The sequence below is a fragment of the Neurospora crassa genome, linkage group I (genome assembly GCF_000182925.2).
Source record: "Neurospora crassa OR74A linkage group I, whole genome shotgun sequence".
Lineage (NCBI taxonomy): Eukaryota > Fungi > Ascomycota > Sordariomycetes > Sordariales > Sordariaceae > Neurospora > Neurospora crassa.
The window spans coordinates 523966-543365 of record NC_026501.1 but is presented as its reverse complement, the minus strand read 5'-3'; the positions used below and the strand labels follow the sequence as shown (position 1 = coordinate 543365).

The 19400-nt window shown below is 51.7% G+C and overlaps 5 protein-coding genes across 7 annotated transcripts; 2 read left to right on the top strand and 3 right to left on the bottom strand.

Annotated features, from left to right (window-relative positions):
* Positions 1-218: 218 nt before the first annotated feature.
* Positions 219-1780, top strand: NCU07464 (hypothetical protein; the record flags this gene model as incomplete). Its single annotated transcript, XM_958822.3, has 2 exons — positions 219-1537; positions 1623-1780. The coding sequence occupies exons 1-2, from the start codon at positions 277-279 to the stop codon at positions 1778-1780; spliced, it is 1419 nt and encodes a 472-aa protein (XP_963915.3). The 5' UTR covers positions 219-276.
* NCU07465 lies at positions 1686-4170 on the bottom strand. Of its 2 annotated transcripts, XM_011394873.1 has the most exons (3): positions 3578-4170; positions 3023-3354; positions 1686-2956 (listed from the first exon to the last, which is right to left on the bottom strand). In XM_011394873.1, exons 2-3 carry the CDS (start codon positions 3299-3301, stop codon positions 2087-2089), a joined length of 1149 nt encoding a protein of 382 aa, XP_011393175.1. In that variant the 5' UTR covers positions 3302-3354; positions 3578-4170; the 3' UTR covers positions 1686-2086. The 2 variants fall into 2 exon arrangements, with proteins under 2 accessions (XP_011393175.1, XP_011393176.1); XM_011394874.1 differs by having other exon boundaries at positions 3023-4065.
* A 519-nt stretch (positions 4171-4689) lies between these two features.
* NCU07466 (cystathionine beta-synthase) lies at positions 4690-6270 on the top strand. The gene is made up of 2 exons (XM_958824.3): positions 4690-4895; positions 5014-6270. Exons 1-2 carry the CDS (start codon positions 4794-4796, stop codon positions 5437-5439), a joined length of 528 nt encoding a protein of 175 aa, XP_963917.1. The 5' UTR covers positions 4690-4793; the 3' UTR covers positions 5440-6270.
* NCU07467 lies at positions 5181-7711 on the bottom strand. 2 transcript variants are annotated; one of them, XM_011394876.1, is made up of 4 exons: positions 7540-7711; positions 7199-7327; positions 6920-7028; positions 5181-6834 (listed from the first exon to the last, which is right to left on the bottom strand). In XM_011394876.1, the coding sequence occupies exons 3-4, from the start codon at positions 6971-6973 to the stop codon at positions 6292-6294; spliced, it is 597 nt and encodes a 198-aa protein (XP_011393178.1). In that variant the 5' UTR covers positions 6974-7028; positions 7199-7327; positions 7540-7711; the 3' UTR covers positions 5181-6291. The 2 variants fall into 2 exon arrangements, with proteins under 2 accessions (XP_011393178.1, XP_011393177.1); XM_011394875.1 differs by lacking the exons at positions 7199-7327; positions 7540-7711 and having other exon boundaries at positions 6920-7104.
* Positions 7712-9951: 2240 nt separating this feature from the next.
* NCU07468 (NAD dependent epimerase/dehydratase) lies at positions 9952-12737 on the bottom strand. Its single transcript, XM_958826.2, has 3 exons — positions 11760-12737; positions 11352-11652; positions 9952-11235 (listed from the first exon to the last, which is right to left on the bottom strand). The coding sequence occupies exons 1-3, from the start codon at positions 11959-11961 to the stop codon at positions 10611-10613; spliced, it is 1128 nt and encodes a 375-aa protein (XP_963919.1). The 5' UTR covers positions 11962-12737; the 3' UTR covers positions 9952-10610.
* Positions 12738-19400: the final 6663 nt, after the last annotated feature.

Here is a 19400-nt window from a genome sequence, read left to right as displayed (position 1 = left end):
CCCCATTCTTGATGAGTTACCACATGCATTCGTTGAAGCGGAATTTATCCCCGCGCTGTGTGGCCAATTGTATCTTGAGAAGGGCCTTAGGCTTGCGCCTCAACTTGCTTACCACACCTAGGAAACCGCGCAGTTGGCCAGTCTTCCCGTACACTTGAATGAGGCTTAGGCATGCGCAGTACATAGAGAGCGACTGAACCAAAACGAGGCTCGCTTCTATCAGTGAATGTTCTCACGATGTTTTGTGCAAAGAGAGCAGCGCAGTAATAGCAGCCCATGGATACATCGTCGAGTCAACGGCCTGATGGCTTCACCCGTCCCAACGGGCGCAGCGGCTTCGAAGTTGCCATAATATGTGCGCTCGCACGCGAATTCGACGCCGTATGCCTGCTCATCGACGAGTTCTGGAACGAATATGGCGATCAGTTTGGGAAGGTGCAGGGCGACCACAACATATACACAACTGGGCGACTGGGAACTTGCAATGTCGTGATCGTCCAGTTGTCCGATATGGGCAAGGCAATGGCCGCCAGCGCAGCTACGAGCCTTCGTTCCAGCTACCCGCGAGTGTCTCTGGCTCTTCTGGTTGGTGTTTGCGGCGCAGTTCCTTTCATAGGGTCTGAACCAGAGATGACGGCGATCTCCCTCAGCGATGTAATCATCAGCACCATCGTGGTTCAGTATGATCTTGGGAGAGTTCTGACCGATCGCTTCTCTCGCAAAGATACCGCCCATGATAATCTGGGTCGGCCTAACAAGACCATTCGCCACATTCTGGCCAACTTGGGTGGATCAAGAGTCCAAGAGCAAATCGAGCAACGGGCAGGCATCTTCCTCAACCATCTCCAGGGGAAGGCCAACACAAAGACCAGCCGTAACCGACGACAAAGTCACGCCAACTACCATTACCCAGGAGCAGTCAATGACCGGCTCTTCCAGCCATGGTATCGACACAAGCATCGTTCTGGGAGCGGGTGCGTGATATGTGAAAGATGCCTGAGCGACGAGGATCCGGCATGTGGAGAGTCTTTAAAGCTGTCGTGTGAGGAGCTTGGATGCGATGTAAGCTGCTTGATACCGAGAGAACATCTACAGTCAACTCCAGATGATCCGGACTCTGAATGCCCGGAAGGCATCTATTTCCACGTCGGAGCGATTGGTTCTGGAGACGCTGTCATCCGGTCTGGCAAACGGCGTGATCAGATTGCTGCAGAAGCTAGTGTTATCGCTTTTGAGATGGAGGGAGCAGGTGTTTGGGACGAGCTACCGTGCATTGTTATCAAGGGGGTATGTGACTATGCCGATAGCCACAAAAACAAGGGATGGCAGAACTATGCTGCCGCAACGGCGGCGTCGGTAGCAAAGGCGGTTATTGAGAGGTATATTGCCCCTGCTACGGTTTGTAACTCTCTGCAGTCTTCGGATTCCATAGATCTGGGTGGTCGACAGGATACCCAACGGGGCGGAGGAGGAACAGGGGGTAGTGCCGGCGGGATGCAGTTCAATGGCAGCATCTGGGGGTCGAAATTCGTCGTTGGTAATCACACATCTGGCGGAACAACTGATATTAGATGCTTGAGTTATGTACTCCGGGTTACTCCCACCTACTATGTTCAATGCAGATTTTGGGGGCTGTTGTCTTGGAGCTATGAGGCTTCTGGACATGTTCGAAAGACGTTGTGTGATCGAGTTTGAGAGAGCGAGAGGAGGACGAAAAGAGGAGACAGTGGAAGTTGGTGATTGCGCCATTATGATTGTCGGCGGGCCGGAGTGGGATTAAATCGGCTGGTTCCTTCCCTGACTTCCCTTGTAAGCTGGGTCCAGTTTGCCGGGGATCGATAAGCCAGTCTATGTGCGTTCCTTCCAGTTTCAAGAACAGCAACCAATATGGACTGAGAAAGATACAGCAAACACTCTTGACATATTCAGGGGCAAATTAGTGTTCGGACGGCAGCTTTTCGCAACAATACATTAACCAACTGCTAGGATATAAAACACACAAGACGCATCTGTAACTCCAGGCTAAACTCCAACATTAAAGATGCCCTGATCCGTTCCACCATCATCACTCATTCTCCATGACAGCTCAAGAGTGCTGCGCGGGCTTCTCCGCAGGGGGTGCGGCACCACCAGTGGTAGGCAGACCCATGAAGACCTTGAAGTAGTCATAAATCATCCACTGCAGACCGGTAAGGGTACCAATCATGACAATTCTCACTGGCAGACCGTTCCAGAGACCCTTGAAGCCAATGTCCTTGTAGATTCTCGAAGTGACAGCACCCATTCCCTCGCCGGGCTTGCGGTAGGCGTTGAGCTTGCTGACCATGACATCGGCGGGGTGAGACACAATGGCGCAGAGGATACCGGCAGCATAACCAGCAACGAAGGAGACTCCGGTCTGGGCAGCCTTGCCGTAGTCGCTCTTGCCACCGGGCAGACGGTCGTAGATCATCTCAACAATGGTCTCGAACGAAGCGAACTTCATCATGGTGTAAGGGATTTGGCGACCCCAGAGAGGGTAGAGACCCTTGTAGAGACCGCCCCAGCCTTCCTTGGCCGTGATCTGGCTGAAGCCATCAAAGGTGCCCTTGTACTGCGACGGAATGGTACCCTGCATGCGGACCTTGATGGCCTCGAAGGGGCAGAGCGCAATATCGGCCAAGAATTCTGCCGAGGCGGACGCGCTCAGGTACAGTGCTGTCTTGTACTTGTGCGCGTTTTCGGGACCAGCGAGGTCCGAATACTTTTTCTTGAAAAACTCATACCAGCCATACTTGAACGCACCCTGGGCCGAGTAACCGAAGAAGGTCGGACTCCAACCGGTGAAGATGCCGCGAACACCTTCGTGCCTGAGAATGTGACCCCAAGCTTGGAAGTTGCCCTTGTACAGCTTCGAGTCGATCTGGCGTCTCGTCTTGACAAGATCCAACGGTGTTACCGCAGTGTGAGTGACGCCCTACAAAACCAGTTAGTCCCGCCATTTTCCTGCACGCACGGCAATATCGCTGAATTATAGACTTACACAGGCCATCAAGCCACCGAATGTGCATGCGGCATAGTATTGGGAGGAGTACAGCTCAATGTGTCCAGTCTTGGCCTGGGCCTTTTGGCTGGCAACGTCAAACTCGTGAGCGGCTTCAGCGCTCAGCTTCTTTGCCTTGCTCTTCGCATCGTCGACTATCGAGTATGCGGGATAAAGATCGGTGCGGGCCTGGAGAGGAGTCGCGCCATTGGACTTGGGCTGGTATGAACTACCAAACGTGTTCTGGAGGATATCGAGTCCTGGGTATACGCTCGGCATTGTGACAAATGTGCTCTAGGTATTGCTGACGAACTGTCCGGGTGATGATGTCTCTGGAAAGATGTTGGAAAATCAGCCAGAAAAGTCAAAAGAGGACAACTCGGGAAGCTTCGCGAGGCGAATGAGGGGCTGGTTCCGAGAAGGATTCGTAGTGCTGACAGGAACAACCCAACGGTAGCATTGTGAGACAGCCGAGAGCTAGGTAGTGACCAACGTGACACACGGGAAATGATGGCCAACCCGAGTGTCGGAACTGGAGCAAAGACAAACACTTACAACTCTCGAAAGTCGAAACAAATACGACCTGTTTGCGACCCAGTGCCAGTCGTGGTATATCGACGAGTGAAGAGAACCGTAGAAATGAAAAAAAAATGATGGAAGGTACTGTGCGACAATGATAGGAAACGGCCAGCAAGACTTGGATCGAGGGAATCAAATCCGTTAAATAGCAGAAGGTCTGATCTGAACCTCCAATGACAATCCAAACCCGTCACGCTGGAGAGTGGTTGTTATTCTCCGTGTGTCCCGGGTAGGCCGGCTCGCGGATGGGAAAGGCAAGCAAGCTCCGTCCATATCTTGCTTCAGTTCCGTTGCTGGTCCTGTCTGTCAATCATGGCAGCTGAGCCATCAAGGTCCAAAACCGGGCAATCGGGATCCATTTGAAAGAAGCTGGCCAGTCATGCGGCAGCGTTGGAGTTGTGTTAAAGGTACATGGTGAAGGTATCTCTGAATGGAGGCAGGCTCGAGGCAGGTCGGATTGTTTTGGTGACGTCGTTGGTCAGTGTGACATCACAGCCAATCGAAGGCCCACTAGGCATGTCCTTATCTCGTCCTCGTCCCACACCCGTGGACGCTACACTATGTAAATCTACACTTTATCGTGCTGGTCCAGCGAGCGCGCTATAGGTACACTAGAGGTACCTGACTACTTAAGGTAGTGGCACTTAGCTTTGACATGGAATTAATGTCCATACAATAGGGCTTTGAACCTGAAGAGAGTTCCAAAAGGGCTCTTGGGTATGATCGGTTCTCGAGATCTGAGAAGGCGGTCAGAGAATAGAGATTTCCAGCACTTGGAGGAAGTGAAGGGTCGGAGCATAAAGGTACCTTACCTTCAGTAACCTAACCTCCAGCAAAGAGCAGAGGAGAAAAATCCAGTCATTTTCTTGACAGAGGGGAAGGAAAGGACCAGCCCACGGAAAGTGCCGGTGCACCCACTGTTTGTCACTGTCCACAGCAGCCCTGTAGCGAGTGGCCCTGGTGGACCCAAACGCCCTGACTAACTCTGATGCCGATACCTGATTGGTCAAAGAAGTGGTTCTAGCTGCCTTCTTCAGCGCATCCTTTTGGTTTGGCTCACCTACCAGACTCGAGACTTGTCAATTGGGCAACGATCCATCACAACCCGGGAATTTCTCGGACGACGACACAGAGCACTGCCGACCTGGGCTACACTACCTCTACCTACCAACCTGAACACAATTCCACCACAATGACTGATATCATGGCGCAGCCCATGACCACAGAAGGATCGCCCTCGATTCCCGAGCTTCAGCAGCCCTTTGTCTCGAAATGGGCTTCCAGATATCGCGGGGTAAGCATTCTGTCTCCCATCGTGAATATACCACTTGGTGTTGAGCCAACCGCATCCCTCGAAATCAAAACACCAACTTACCTAGTTAACCCCTGCCAAAAACTAACGTCTTTCCCAGGCCACAGTAGAAGACCTCGACCCTCCCGCCGCCCTCTCCCTTAACCCCTCGGACCCCATCTCGCTCGCCCTCCTCTCCGCCTTTGAGCGCGACTACACCCACCTGACCATCGTCGACTCGCAGACCCGCGCCCTGCTCGGCTACATCTCCATCCCGCAGCTGCAAGCCCGCCTCGAGCGCGGCGAGGTCAAGCCCGAAGATGAGGTGCGCACCGCCATGATGCGCTTCCGTCGCAAGGACGCCGCCAAGTACCAGGTCATCACCATGGAGACACCTTTGGAGGAACTCGAGGCCTTCTTCGCCGGCGTTGCCACGGCAGGCCAGAAGCAGGACTTTGCCGTCATCACGGATGAGAATAGGCGGTTCGTCCTGGGTGTGGCGACGGTGGCGGATCTGGAGGAGTTTGTCAAGAGGAGGCCTGCGTAAGGGCATGTTGCAGAGGGAGGATGGGTGTTAAAGACGGAAATGAAGACAAGACGGATGCCGGAGAGTCGCGGATCGCGGAATACCACAGCGGCTCAGACACAGCCTCGAAAGCCCCGGACAGTGGGGGGAGGTGTGCAGTTGCGGCTCTTTTAAAGAATCGTTAGTTCCCTGATAACCTAGAGGAAAGACTCTATTTGGTTTGTTATTGGCGTTCAGGCTTGGATGGATGGTTTATCATATCGCTACAGGGAAGGTACGGGCACAGGAGCATTCAACATGGAACCAGCAATGGGTATGACCGCATAAGCTGACAGGGGAGAGATACAGTCGGGCCTGAGAATGCACTCAGAGCTTCACACTGAAGAAGAGAGTATTTGGCGGGTACACGCTAACGGAGAAGCCAACTCGAAGTATACGAGTAATCATCAAAGCTCCGCTAGGTAAACAATCTGACCGTCTCGACACAAGACGGGGCCTGTTTCAACGCCCCATATGAACACAAAAACATAAGTCAGGTCACAACAATAACATGTGCCGAAAGACCGCGGCCCAGAGTTTATTTCTTCACTTTCATGTCATGATATCTTGGCATTGATGCTGAGCCGAAAGAGACCTGCTTTTTTCGAACCAGATTCATGAAGAAGTTCCACTCCGCCAAGCTCCCCGGATTTCTCCTCCATGCCGATTACCACCATGAGCTTCACCATCCATCCCCCCAAAACAGTCACCACTCCACGCTCAAAGCCCAAGACGCATTAGACATTGCTCACAAACCCGTGAAATTTTCCCAAATCGTCTAGTTAGGTATCAATACACAACCTCAATGACCACTGTTACCCTCCCTCGGAGTACTCAAGAAAGGTAATCATACACCAACTGCAACTCCACCCTCTCGCTTCCCTTGGCAATCACCACATTCCGCACATGCCTCCGCTCGCCCTCGATCGTCTTGAACCCCCACACCTGCGTCGCCGTCCACCCATCCGTATAGCTCTCCACATACGACAAGACGTGCGTCTCGCCATTGGGACCCGTCTTCTCCTCCTCGCCCTCGAGCCAGCCGCTCTTCAAAAAGGCGTCCTCGACTTCTTCAGAACTTGTCACCCAGCGCGTCTGCCCCTTGACGTGCCCAAACAGCCAGTCCTTGTGGTCGCGGAAGACGTTGTCGAGGCACCGCTTTTCCGAAGTGCCCTTCATGCCGCCGGTGCCGGTCTGGTCGATCTCAATGTGGATGACGGCGGGGGCGGAGGAGTCGGCGTCGGCGGGAGGAGAGGGCGGAGCGGAGAATTGCTTGATGTCGAGGGTGAGGGTGACGGAGGTGATGAGTTTGCGGGTGAGGTAGCTCATGTTTTGGAGCTTGAGGCCGGGGTCGACGTCGGAGGAGAGGGACTTGTTCTGTTTTTGTTAAGAGAGGGGTGGTTAGTTGGTAGATTGACAAATTGGGTATCTGCGAGAGGGCAGCGAGGGAAGAAGGCCGTACCATAACCCACTTGCCGGAGAGGTCTCCGATGGTCTTGTTCGCGGGAGCGGCCATTTTGTACGGTTTTGTTTGGTTGTTGGTTTTGGGGGAAAAGATGAGCTGTGGAAGACTGGGAGGGAAGATGATAGTTAGCGACGGGTTGCCTTGTTTATGTTTCTGAATCGCGGATTTCGCGGAATTGTAGCTGGCTTCGTTGTTGACACGGCACAACTGGGCGGTTTCTCCAGCGCGAGAGCACCGGGACCAACGGTGATTACCGTGATAGTGGTAAGTACTCACATGCGGATATATAGTATGCAAGGAGTTGGCTCAGCACTTGACAATTTCAGAAGAAAAGTGGAAAAAGAGAGAAATACAAAAACAGCTTCGATGAAGAATAACCCAGGGTCGTCATTGATCTTATACCTACTACTACTAGTAAGCTCACATGTACAGTAGCATATGTACATAGGTACGTTTCATTAACATCAGACCCAACACATCCACACCCAGCTAACCACACGGCCGAAAGTGGGGGTGCATCATTCATCACAGCTCGCAACGCAACGGGCATGCAGCCAGCGAGGACCATGCTTGACAGACACACAATGATGGACATGGATATGTTTGGCAGGACATACCTAGGAATGGATCCCTCCCCGGGAACCTTGGACCATCACATCACAAGGAACCGCTCCAAGCTTTCTCGGCGGTACCTGATCACTAAAAGTAAAAGCGCATCTGATACCCATTGTGGTAGGTACCAGATGAACCTCCAAAAAGCGACTTTCACGAGCTTCAATCGGATCGGGCCCGACCGAGGCAAACGGCTGACTTCAGTTCCACATCCATGCGCGGGCTGAGGTGCTCCCCTCAATCTTCTCTTCCCACCCACTCAATCTGCCCGCCCGTCCTGTCGCACACACACCCGACACAAACTGACATGTTGCCGGCCGCACCACCTAACAGTTGACAGATGCGGATCTCATCCGACTCGTCGCAAGCGCAAATGCAAGATCGCAGGACTTTTCCCACCTTTGTACAATTCCAATGGATGCGTGGGCAAGCAGTGCAGTCTGATGAGATTTCAGCGCAAATATGGGAAATATGGCGCTGCAGCTCGAGCTAAATGCTAAAGAAGAATTGACTGAGGAGCTCCGTCCATCGTCGTCTGGCGTCATCCTCACAGTTCCCTGGCTCGAGGCAAGCAGTTTCGGTTCAAGTTCTCACAGTTCTCCCCCGCAGCGAGCATCATCCCAGCAAGCGAAAACAGTGACGTCGCGACTGTCGGAGCGAGCGAGCATGCGGGGGATCCCCTTTCAGCTCAGGGGGGGTAGGGTTTAAGTCAAGGGTGGGGGTCTCTCGGCGCTCCGTCAGGACGGTCAGGTCTTTAGTTCGGTTTATGTACACTACATTCCGTCGGGCACCTCGCATGGTCTCGATAATCAATTGATAGACTAACAAGACTACAATGACTTGGTAGAAATCGTAGCCTGGAACTACCTACCTCTAGGCAGCCAGTCATCAATGATTTCCTCTAAATGAAGTCAATACCGGTCACTCGTTTCCCAAAGAGATATCGATTTCTCCCCCAATTGACTCGCCTTGCCCGAAGACATGGATGCGATGACGTGCCTGTAGGTTGTTGCGATTTGGAACATGCTGACCTGACATGATGGGAAAAAGGCAGGGCGTACTGCATGAACTGACGTACACAGCTCTAACCAGTGTTCACATTTGATTGAGGACGGAACATCAGATCTCTAACAAATCTCACGTCGAAAATCCATTCAACAACGCCTTATACTAAGTCAATATCCAACAGCCGCGTCGACACTCTCACTGATCGTTGTAAGAACGCAGAGACATATGCGGGGTATTAAGTACCCCCCCGGCCCCCCCGTACACTATATACGTAAATAGCTTACCCCAGACCCCCTTTGACCCATTGACCTCCAAGCCAGGCACTCCTGAGCTATGTACACTACGAGCTTAGCCCCCGTGTATGTAGTCCTCACGCTCCGAAATGTCTTTCTCGTGACATGTGAGTTCTTTCACACCAAGTTACTTTTTATTTTATCAAAGGGTTCATGGTGTTCTGGTTTGGGACGACGGTGTGGGGGGGGGCTACTTATACAAACCTCCAAGGTCGCACAAGAATGAATGGCAAACCTCGAAAATCAGACATTTATTCGCGAAGCGCCAAGTCACGATCAACCCAACCCGCCTTGAAAGCCATCATCATTTTACTCGACAATAATGATGAATTCTCTAGGGAACATCTACCTTAGTTTTTATATACGCTAGGTCTTTTTTTTTTTTTTTTTTTTTCAAAAAGGGAACGAGTTCACCGTCTCCTTACTTACCGCAAACCATCAATCTACCTAGGTTACCCGGAGGAAGAGGTGACTTATATATAGATACCTTGTCCCCACATACCTACCTATGTAGTCGCCCCAAGCCAGAACACACAGTCACTTTGAACAAACTCGGCACTCGCGTTAGGTCCGTCACCATTTTCCGACCTTTCCCCCCCTGATGGACGACTGCCCTACCGAGATCTAAGTATAGGCTTGCGCGGTGTTTGGGCTGTGCTATCTCTAAAGACCAAGGGTATATTCCGAAAGGGAGCCAAGAGTGAACATGACACCATTACCTAGGGGACGTTGTCATTAGCTTTGTTGCTTGAATACCGCAAGAACTCAAGAATAATACAAAACTAGGAGTGGGCGCAAGTTGGTGCATCATCTTAGGCTTTGGGAGGTCGGGATAGTAGAGTTTGTTCTTGATGTTGCTATTGGCGTTGGCGTTGGCGTTGGCGTTGGTTTTCTTTTTCTTCTCCGTTTCAAAAGTAATTTTGATCATCGACACTCGCCTCTACCAACCAGCTTAACTGATCGAAGGTGGACGTTTCCCTGTTGGAAATGGATGTTTCTTTCATCACACCACCATGATGCAAACACCAACATGAGCGCTCCCTACTTACCTCTAGCAAATATCATTGTCGTTTTTTTCTAACCAAAACGAAGGCGACTACCAACACCGGCGACAGCACGTCCAACAGTCAAGTTTATTGGCATGGGATCCCTTAAATATTGGGTTCATCAACTATTTAATGCTCCTCTCCCTTTCGCACCCAGACCCAAGTTCCGCGTCCCATGTCGCTATCACCACCCCAAGAAGTAATAAAGACCCGGTCTAGTATCTCCACCAAGGACAACAACAACTGACACTTATTAAAAAGGATATCCTAATAGTACAAGAACCCATACCATAGTCCAGCAACTGGCAACAACAGCTTCTTCCTGGGAGGCTTCAGCCTTTGCCCTAGATATATAATGATGATGATGGTGATGATGATGATGATGACGACGACGACGGCGACAATGACGACGATAATGACGACGACGATGACGACGGTAATTTCAGTTTCAAACTCCTTTCTCCTTCTTTTTCCCTTCCTCTCTTTCATGCTAAATCCTATCCTCCGACCGACCAGCCAGGCAACCAACCAACCAACCAACCAAAAAAAGGCTCATAACGCATCGCGACCTGAACCCCCGAACGACCAGACCAACCGAAATCGACCAAAAGAATGAAAAAAAAAAAAAAACAAAAAAGACATGATAAACTCCGGCAAGATTTTTGAAGATGTTCCAATTGTGTTTGTACCCCCCTTTTTTCGTTCGTCCGTCCGTCCGTCCGGTGATGTCTAAGGCCACCACTTCATGCGCTTATAGCTCTCGATGACCTCCTGCAACAGCTCCTTGTTGATCTGGGGTTTCTCATACTTGAACCCGAGTAGCTCCTCCAGCCGTGAACCATCCATGCTGAGGTCGGTATCCTTGAGCAGCTCCGCCTCCATAAAGGGGGTCAGGGGCCCCGGCTTCGTTATCCCCGCGTCCTCGAGCAGACCCGCCCAAGGGCCCAGCAGCTCGTCGTTGACGTCCTCCACCACGTCGTGCAGGTGGATCTTGGCAAAGTTGGAGATGATGGTGCCCTGGAAGCCCGTCTTGATGCCGAACACGTCGCCGATCAGGTCCGCCATGATGCCCTGCGTCGTGCGGCCCTTGTCGACCACGTTGAACGTCGGGGTGGGGCCCATCTTGGCCGCATCCCACTTAGCCTTGCCAGCCGCGTACCATTCGGCCACCTGCCAGAGAGCGCGCGTCACGTCGTGGATGTGCACCGTGTTGGTGCAGAGGTTCTTGGTCCAGAGCCACTTCATCTCGGACCCGAGGGCTTGGTAGACGCGCGCCATGCAGAGGGCGGTCGCGACCCATTGCGACGCGTACGGGCCGTACACGTGGGAGAGACGGACGATAGCGAGGTTGAGTCTGGATGAAAAGGGAAAGGATATTGTCAGCGAATAATGCGCATACACGGCGAAGAGGTTGGGTGGGTGGGTGGATCAGGGGGTGAGTCAACAAGTTCTAAAAAAAAAAAAACGTACCCTGGAATCTTGGCCAACTCCTCCTCGGCCTGCAGCTTGAAGACGGCAATCTTGCTCCATGGCTTCAGCTTGTCCTGCTCCTTGCTAGGCGCCGAGTCCGGCTTATAGACCATCCCCGTACTCAGCTCGATGAAGCACTTGACACCCCGCTTGGCGGCTTCTCTTCCCACGGCTAACGACAGCTCGAGCGAGCGCAGCTTGTACACCTCCTCTTCCTGTGAGTAGCGCGTCTCACCGCCGCAGTTGAAGACATAGTCCCATTGCTTTCCGTTAGATCGGTCAAATATCCTTTGGAGAGACTCTGTATATGCGCGCGCATGTGTTAGTCACTTTCGCGCTCGAAGTGTCATACGCAAACGTGGAAGCAAGGGGGATGGTGAAATCCCTAAGGAGGGATCGGAGACGTACGCTCTCTGCTCGCATCCGCCTGCATGAACTTGGGTCCCGCGCACGCTTCCTCAAACTCGGGCGCCAGCCAGGCAAGCTGGGGCAGGACCTTGTCGACAATGCGCACTTCGGAAGCGAGGTTGTTCTTGTGAATGTGAAGGGCGAGGAAACGGCCAATGTAGCCGAGACCACCGATGATGAGGACCGACGGTTTTTCGGCCATCTTGTTTGTCGTGTTTACGTGGGGTGTTTGGTTCGGAGTGTGTGTTTGCTCCTCGGTTGCGAATGCGTGTGTGTGTGTTGTTGTTGTTGTTGTTGTTGGGAGGAGATGCTTCGCTTCTAGTCGCTTGGTCCCTGTTGGCTCCTGAAATGAGCGGGGGGCCACTTCAATGCGCGGGGTCGCGAAAATTGGCCTCGGTTGCCGTAGTGCCGATGTGAATGTGCTGGACTGCTTCGCTCTGGCTACGCCGTGTGTCCTGTCTTTGCTAAATTACGATTATTTTCCTCCCAAGACACGCAATGCCTCTATATAGACGAGGAATAAGGCCTTGTGTAGAAAGAGCAGAGGAGAATCGAATTGGTGGTTTGTTCCCCTGATATTGCTTTGTCGGGAAACCCCTGCTGGGAAGGAAATGTCTTGGGGACGATTGGCGAACCGCACAAACAGAGTTTCCCAGTGACAACCGAACGAGGTGGGGGATCCTGGCGAGGAGGCGAAAGTTGGGAGAACCTGGGAGAGGAGCGAGCTGGAACTGCTGGAGTGGTAGATACTGTAGAGTAAAATAGTGCGGCTCTCGGTTGGGCAATGGGGTCTATTGCTTTTTCGGGTGGAGGGGAAGATGGGTCAGATATCCGCTTGTAAGATGAAAAATGAATCACCAGGTCAGATAAATAGACGGGAACTGGAGGTGGGAAGATGGAGACAGATATGGAAGTCCAAAAAAGCAAAGAGAGCTGGTCCCTGATGGTAAGGTGAGCACAAAAAAAGGTTAAGGGTAGAGGGACTCCAATTAAAATAGGGAACTGGACTGGAGCCCGTGGGACATGGACGTGGGTGGTGGACGACGTGGGTGTGGACGACGTGGGTGCCTGTGTGGAGGGGGGGGGGGGGGGGGGGGAGAAAGAGGAAAAAGTAAAGTTGGGCCAAATTATCCAAGCAGTCAACAATCAGAAAAAGGTACCTTTCCAGGTACCTCGCTCTGCAGCTCCCGTCCCGAGTCCCGCCTGAGTAGTACGTACTGTATTTTGGGTACCTGCGGTTGCGAGCCATAAAAGTAGTGTACATAGAGGTAGAAAACCCCTTGTCAGGTACCGAGCACGGACCAGTACTGGAAGCGAAGCTTCGTCCGGGCCATGCTCGACTGCCAGCCCGAGATCGTCAGCGACCTGACCCGGCACGCGTTTTCCTACTTTATCCACTAGGCCGTAGTAGCTCAGTTCAGCAGTAGTGGTGCCGTTCCAGTGGACGGTCCAGCTAAGTAGTGTTCAGATAGCTCTGGTCCTGGTCCTCACTCCTCCACTCAAATGTTTCCGACAGGCTGCAAGGGTGGTGACTATCTTGATGCCAAGAAGAACCAAAGGAAAAGAACACCAACGGGTGTGGAAATCGAGGCACAGAGACGGACCTGGAAGGGATGAAAGCACAAAAGACGAAAGAATGACGGGATGAGCCATGAGAAGGTCTTGGCATCATGATATTTGGGATTTTTGATGAGAAACGATGCAGCCACAATATTGCAAAATGGCATTAGAATCTCAGCACCACGGCAGCACAGCGAATGGAGATAGCGTAAGACAAGGCCAGGGAAGCGAGCGGTACCAAGACCGACAGAGCCTCGGATACTAGGGTTGTGCTAAGCCAGATTCTGCACACTCGGCGCCCACGTCGGACAAGAGGGTGAATCGTGACCTGATGCCGAGAAGGAGATCAACGCAAATGGAATCCTCTCAGTTGCTGCTGAGACATTGGTATCCCTTTAACGGTGAAAATGGTCCATTTTGTGCCAAGACCAAATCTGGCCAATCGGTTGGTCTTATTTTATCCACCTTTACATCTGTGCCCATGCAGCTACCTTGATTTCACCAGCTTTTGCAGCACTTTTGTCACTGCAGAAAAAGTGAGGGCGGGTGTGGAGTGGTCAGGGGTAAACTCGACCAATACATTCTCAGTATTTGCCGGCTAACGCTGCTTGGCTGCATCAACAAAGTCGCTAAGTACCGTAAGTCTTCAAAGTCTTGGCACAAAATGGACCATTTTCACCGTTAAAGGGATGAGAGACACACATGAAAAGGAGGAGGATTTCAAGTCAATGAATGGCTGGTGGGCTGCAGCGAACTTGTTGCGCGCCGTCCTTCGCAGATTTATCAAACATCTCATTTAACCTACAGCTGCGATATGCAGCTACATCTGCAACATGGTCGCATGGTGGATAGCAGTTTTCATGATAGTCTCAACATCCGTCCATCCATCCATCCCTCGGCCATATTCCCCTTTTCCCGACTCTCAAACGGGAGCAACGAGTTCTCTCCCAGTCATCATGATCTACCACTCCAAAACAAAGATGTGAAACGGGACGGGAAAAGGCTAAAATGTCAAGGACTGAGCTAGTGCAATCATGTCTCGAGTTTTGTAGTCGGTGTCGATGCCGTCATCGGTCAACACGTTTTTTTTTTAAATTTTTTTGCTGGGTTGAACAGCTCAGAGACTGTGGAGTGCGGTGCGGATGCGGATGGATATTCAGGGGTTCGATCAACGGCGGCGGCTCCAGAGTTGCAGTGACTTTTCTTTTCTTTTCTTTTTTTCGTCCTTCCTTTTTTCCCCTACACTACACTACACTACTTCCCGGCAACCTTCCATTCCTTCTCCTCCTCCTCCTCCTCCTCCTCCTCCTCCTCCTCCAGCCGAGCCGCGAAGTCGCTCCCCCTCCCGCCAGCCCGCTCCCGGTGCCAATTGCTCGGTGCTGCCGTTGCTTTCAGGGGTAAGCAAAAAAAACCATCACAAATTCGCCACCATGATCCTTTCACACACACCCACTCACTCGCTGTCACCCTTCCATTCCAAACGTTCCTCGCGTTCCCCATCCCCTCGGCACATCCAATCACCGCCCACCACGCAGACTTCCAGAAGACTTCTTCCAAACCTTCCAGAAAATTGAATGGCTCCCGGCCAGTCCGGAGTGGAAACCCGTCAATTCCGCTCTGCGGCGTGTGCATGCATCTTCCCTTTCCATGTGCGCTGTCAGATGGCCAGGTTAACAGTCGGGGGTTCGCGGGTCGGGGGTCGGGGGGTTCAAAAGGACGAAACCGAAACGGAACTTGACGCGATTAGGAAACCGGGCGCATAAACACTGGCTCCTGCGAATCACATGTTGCGCATCTCTACAAGGACTCCTTGGACGAGACGAAACGAGGAGACGAGACGAGACGACTTTCAGGCTGGACCGAACAACAAGCAGAGATTGAGAACGAGAGCGACGGTCGAGCCAACGGGTCCATGGCATGACGGGTACCGCAGCATTGGGCCAAGCCAAGGAAGCCAGCCGCGTGCGGCGGCCCAGCCTCCAAGGGCGATCGCCGACGTGAGATCCCGAAATGGGTGCGGTTGCGGAGAGGGGACCGGGGGATGGACGCTTTGCAACGGCTGACCAACGGATGTCGTTTGCTCCCAACCCGTGTCTCAATCTCAATCTCAATCTCAATCTCAATCTCAATCTTCCTTCCTCCTCTCTCCAGTTGTCTCATGGTTCAACCAACAACTACACTACACTACACAGCTCAATTTCCCTACTGCATACATGGCGCATTTGATGCCCGACAAGGCATCTCAACCGTTTTGTTCCTTTACTCGCGTCGTCTCACATGGACTCGCTTGCCCCCAAGGCTACTGCCTCAATAGTATTGCCGATACGACTCTACAAGGAGCCATGTACCTTTTATTCAGCTGCTGAAAGGCAAGGCAGGGCAGCATGGCGGGGGGGGGGGGGGGGGGGGGGGGGGCTGCTTCGGTCAAGGCGTCCAAGTCGGACCAGGGCAGCTGCGTTACAAAGCACTGACAGACCAGCACGACGACGCCGACATGGTGCGTACGTGGATCATCGTGAGCACACACATGAGGTGGTGTACCCAGCCGATTTAATTGCCGAAGGGTTCGACTTGAGCTGACCTAGACTTTTGTCATACCTACTCATTTCACTCTTCTCCCACGGTCAGATAATTTTCTTCTTCTCATTCTCGTCTATCAAGCCTCGCTAGTGCACGTGCGCGAGCATAGTTTGGCTTGCTGGATCTTGGGCCCAAAGGGTCATTGGGAAAAAAGTGTTAGTCGGTGGGGTCCAGACTCGTCTCTTTTGAGGTCATCCAAGTTTCCCCGCCCCGCCGGCCTTAACGCCGGTCACAAAGTCTAACCAAAAAAACACTATGTACTGCCCACATTGAATACTCCCGAATCCAAAAAAAAAAAAAAAAAAAAAAAAAAAAAAAAAAAAAAACACAGTCAAGGGGACAGCCCACTTCGCTCCACCTCCCATTCAACCCTAGCAAGTCAAGCAAGCACTTCCCAAAGGAGTCGAAACTTTGACGAGTCTTGCCTCAAGAGGGAGAAACAAGATTGCATCAAGCCGAGCCACGCAAGCCCCGATGGCGATATCTGGGTACCAAAGAGTCGGGTCAATCCAACGGCGGTAGCTCCGATGTTTTTCATTGGAGAACCCATGTACCTCACTTGGTTCCCTTCCTTTTGCAACACTACGTACACGCTGCTTTACTCAGGGTTCTACCAGGGTGTCAACGCCGACACAACACACGACAATTATGTATTTGCTGAGTAAGCGGGTGACTGATGCCAAAGGGATTGTTCAGTTTAAACGATGCCCGATCCGATCGGGTCATTCGTGAGCCTCATCTCTCTTTTTCCTTTCTTTTCTTTCTCCCTTTCCACCCCCTTGTTCTTAAGAACAAAGGCTATTGCATATGTCCCTGTCACACACACCGGACCCAGCGCCGTCTATCTGAACCGGACTGAGCTCCGCTTCGATAATACGCACTCGGATTTGCTGCTATTTATTGATGCCACCTGCATACCGCTCGGCATATGAATGTGACGACGGTCCAGTCTAGATCGATTGTACAACGGCCCGTATACGGCCCGTATACGGGATGATGTAACGCTTCAAGGGATGGACGTATGGGCTCGAACAAACACCCGCATCCCCATCACGATGCTTCCAAAATTGGCAGTGTCTCTATGCCAGAGTGGTATGATCTTGCTGTCCCAATTTGTCATCCTTCCCAGATTGGGTTGAGGGTTGTTGTGGCTGGACTGGAAATCAAGCTACTGTAGAATCACTTCTTGGTAGCGAAGTAAGTACGTTAGTAACTACACCGCAGGAGTGAATATACGAGCAAACCTACCCAGGGTAGGAGACGTTCTCGGACATATGTCCGCTCATTGAGATCTCGATATGTACTCCACGTCGAGCAAAAAAGGGACAGAGGGAAAACAGAAACGTGGCACCCTTGGCTTTCACCTATCAAACTAAAGACCAACCACGCGATGTTCCCCCCTACCTGTATCCTATGTATCCTGGCACAAGAAGTTGCTTATGGCTTGCTTGCATAAGCGTGACCCGTGTGTTTGGTCCCTTGAAGCTTGAGGTACCATCATGGATGATTCACGGTACATAATAAGCCTTGGGTACTTCTTCTTTCTTATCGCCAGGGGCTTTTGCTTTACTTTTTTTCTCGTTTTTTTTATTTCGAAAGATTTCGGGCTGAAGAGTAAATATAGCCCGTGGCAGGGCGGTAATATCTGAAACCATGCCTTTCGCAGTCAAGATTTCGAGGGGAGCCTCACCGAAAGTTGATGAGCTTAAGCTGCTTCGGTACCTACCTCTACCCAAGTTCCAAATTTCCGTTTTACATTTCGGCTTTGTTAGACTGGACTGAATGTTGCGCAGTGTACCATGAGTATGTACAATCGTGATCTTCGTCGATCGATCCAACCGACCTGCCAACTGGCCAACCAACCGACCTGTCAGCCTGTCAACCTCGCAAGCTTAATGATAGTCTCTAGCCACAAATCATCTCCATCTCCATCTCCATCTCCATCTCCATGGCTAAAATCAAATCTCAAATCCAAGATCCTCACCGCCCGCCCACCGCCCACCGTCCACCGCCCACCGCCACCGGCAAGTGGAGGAGCCGGCCGGCCGGCCGCAAATCCATATTCCAGGGTCCCGGTACTTCGGGAACAAAAGTCAAAGCATACGTCGATCTTCATTTTAAGCCTCACATACATATCTCACCTACATACCTCACTACCTAGCTATGTACCTACCCTACTACCTTAGTGTACCTTACCTACCACAGTCGGCTCGCGTGGCTCGGTGGGCACCTTTCACATGGATTCTTTAACACACCTAGTAAAAAGAGGGTTCTTTTTTAAATCAGCTATGACGACAGTATGGATTCTTGTACTAGGTACCCTCGAAAGTATATGAATGGACATGCGCGTTTCTTAGCGATGAAGATCTTCAATCGTCCGCCTCGCTTTCCATCTTTCTTTGCGATCGATTGAACCCACCCCCATAAGTAGTGGTAACTCCACGTATCCATTATGTACTCCATAGAATCGGATAAAAACGTAGTGGTAGATTTAGGGGGGATATTATGGGTTTTTTGTAGATCGTAGTGTGGTGTAGTGTACCTTTCTACATAGAGATAGGTAGTGTGGAAGCACATGTGGTAATGTACACTACGGATACCGGATCGGCTCTCTTTCGTACCCCAGTCTAAGTAGGCTACGATATTTCTTTTCTTTCTCTTTCTTTCTCTTCCTCGATCCGAAGAACCCTTGTCAGTGGACATGATGGCAGGGAAACTTCGGGGAGGATATTCATCATCTTTTTGTGTGATTTCGGGGTACACTCCACTGAATCGGTGTCGATGCATGTGTCGATGGCGGAGATATCTCAGTACCTACCTAGGTAGTGTAGCTCCGGGCTTTTCGAAGATGACAAAAACCTCTAAATTCAGTTGATGAAGGTACCTAGGTAGGTATTTAGTCCATAAGATCATCAATACGTGCCCGTCACGTCACGCCTTTGTCTTCCATGTCTTGTGCTTCCTTCCATCTTTGATGACTGGAAAGAAAAGGCCATTGAGAAAGACCTTACTAATCATACCTCTACCTACCTACCATGTAGACTACCTACCCAAGTCCACCCCGGCAAAGCAGACCGAAACACATACCTTTAGGGTACTAGTGAGTGCATCGCGATCCAGTGGACACCCACCCACCCACCTACTCTCCGCCTACTCTCCGCCTAGAGGTACACTACACTAATTCCCCGAATTCCCCGATCTCTAGCTCCCCCTCTTCCCGGGGTACATGCCGTGCCCTCGAGCCGCCCTCGAGCCGCCCTTGAGCCGCCTTCGCCGCCGCCGCCGTCAGTCTTGGTCGTGGTCTTGGTCGGTGTCTTGGTCTTGCTTGGGTGGTGTGTTGTGGTACAAAGATACGAAAAGAGTGCCTAGGTTATCTTCAGTCCGCCGAGGGCGCTCTAGCGGTGAACGAACGATACCTACCTATCTAGAGGTTACTTATCGCGGAAAACTTCCGTATACGAGACGACCCTTGAAACTTTTGGTATAGAATGCTTTGTAGAC

Excerpts from the sequence above, each read along its gene's own strand:
- NCU07465 (XM_011394873.1), bottom strand. The coding sequence starts at position 3,301 with ATGCCGAGCGTATACCCAGGACTCGATATCCTCCAGAACACGTTTGGT. Across the intron at positions 2,957-3,022 it reads TCGGTGGCTTGATGGCCTGT|GGCGTCACTCACACTGCGGT; the intron begins GTAAGTCTATAA and ends CTGGTTTTGTAG.
- NCU07466 (XM_958824.3), top strand. The coding sequence starts at position 4,794 with ATGACTGATATCATGGCGCAGCCCATGACCACAGAAGGATCGCCCTCG. Across the intron at positions 4,896-5,013 it reads GGGCTTCCAGATATCGCGGG|GCCACAGTAGAAGACCTCGA; the intron begins GTAAGCATTCTG and ends CGTCTTTCCCAG.
- NCU07467 (XM_011394876.1), bottom strand. The coding sequence starts at position 6,973 with ATGGCCGCTCCCGCGAACAAGACCATCGGAGACCTCTCCGGCAAGTGG. Across the intron at positions 6,835-6,919 it reads TCTCCGGCAAGTGGGTTATG|AACAAGTCCCTCTCCTCCGA; the intron begins GTACGGCCTTCT and ends TAACAAAAACAG.
- NCU07468 (XM_958826.2), bottom strand. The coding sequence starts at position 11,961 with ATGGCCGAAAAACCGTCGGTCCTCATCATCGGTGGTCTCGGCTACATT. Across the intron at positions 11,653-11,759 it reads GGCGGATGCGAGCAGAGAGC|AGTCTCTCCAAAGGATATTT; the intron begins GTACGTCTCCGA and ends GCGCATATACAG. Across the intron at positions 11,236-11,351 it reads GAGTTGGCCAAGATTCCAGG|ACTCAACCTCGCTATCGTCC; the intron begins GTACGTTTTTTT and ends CTTTTCATCCAG.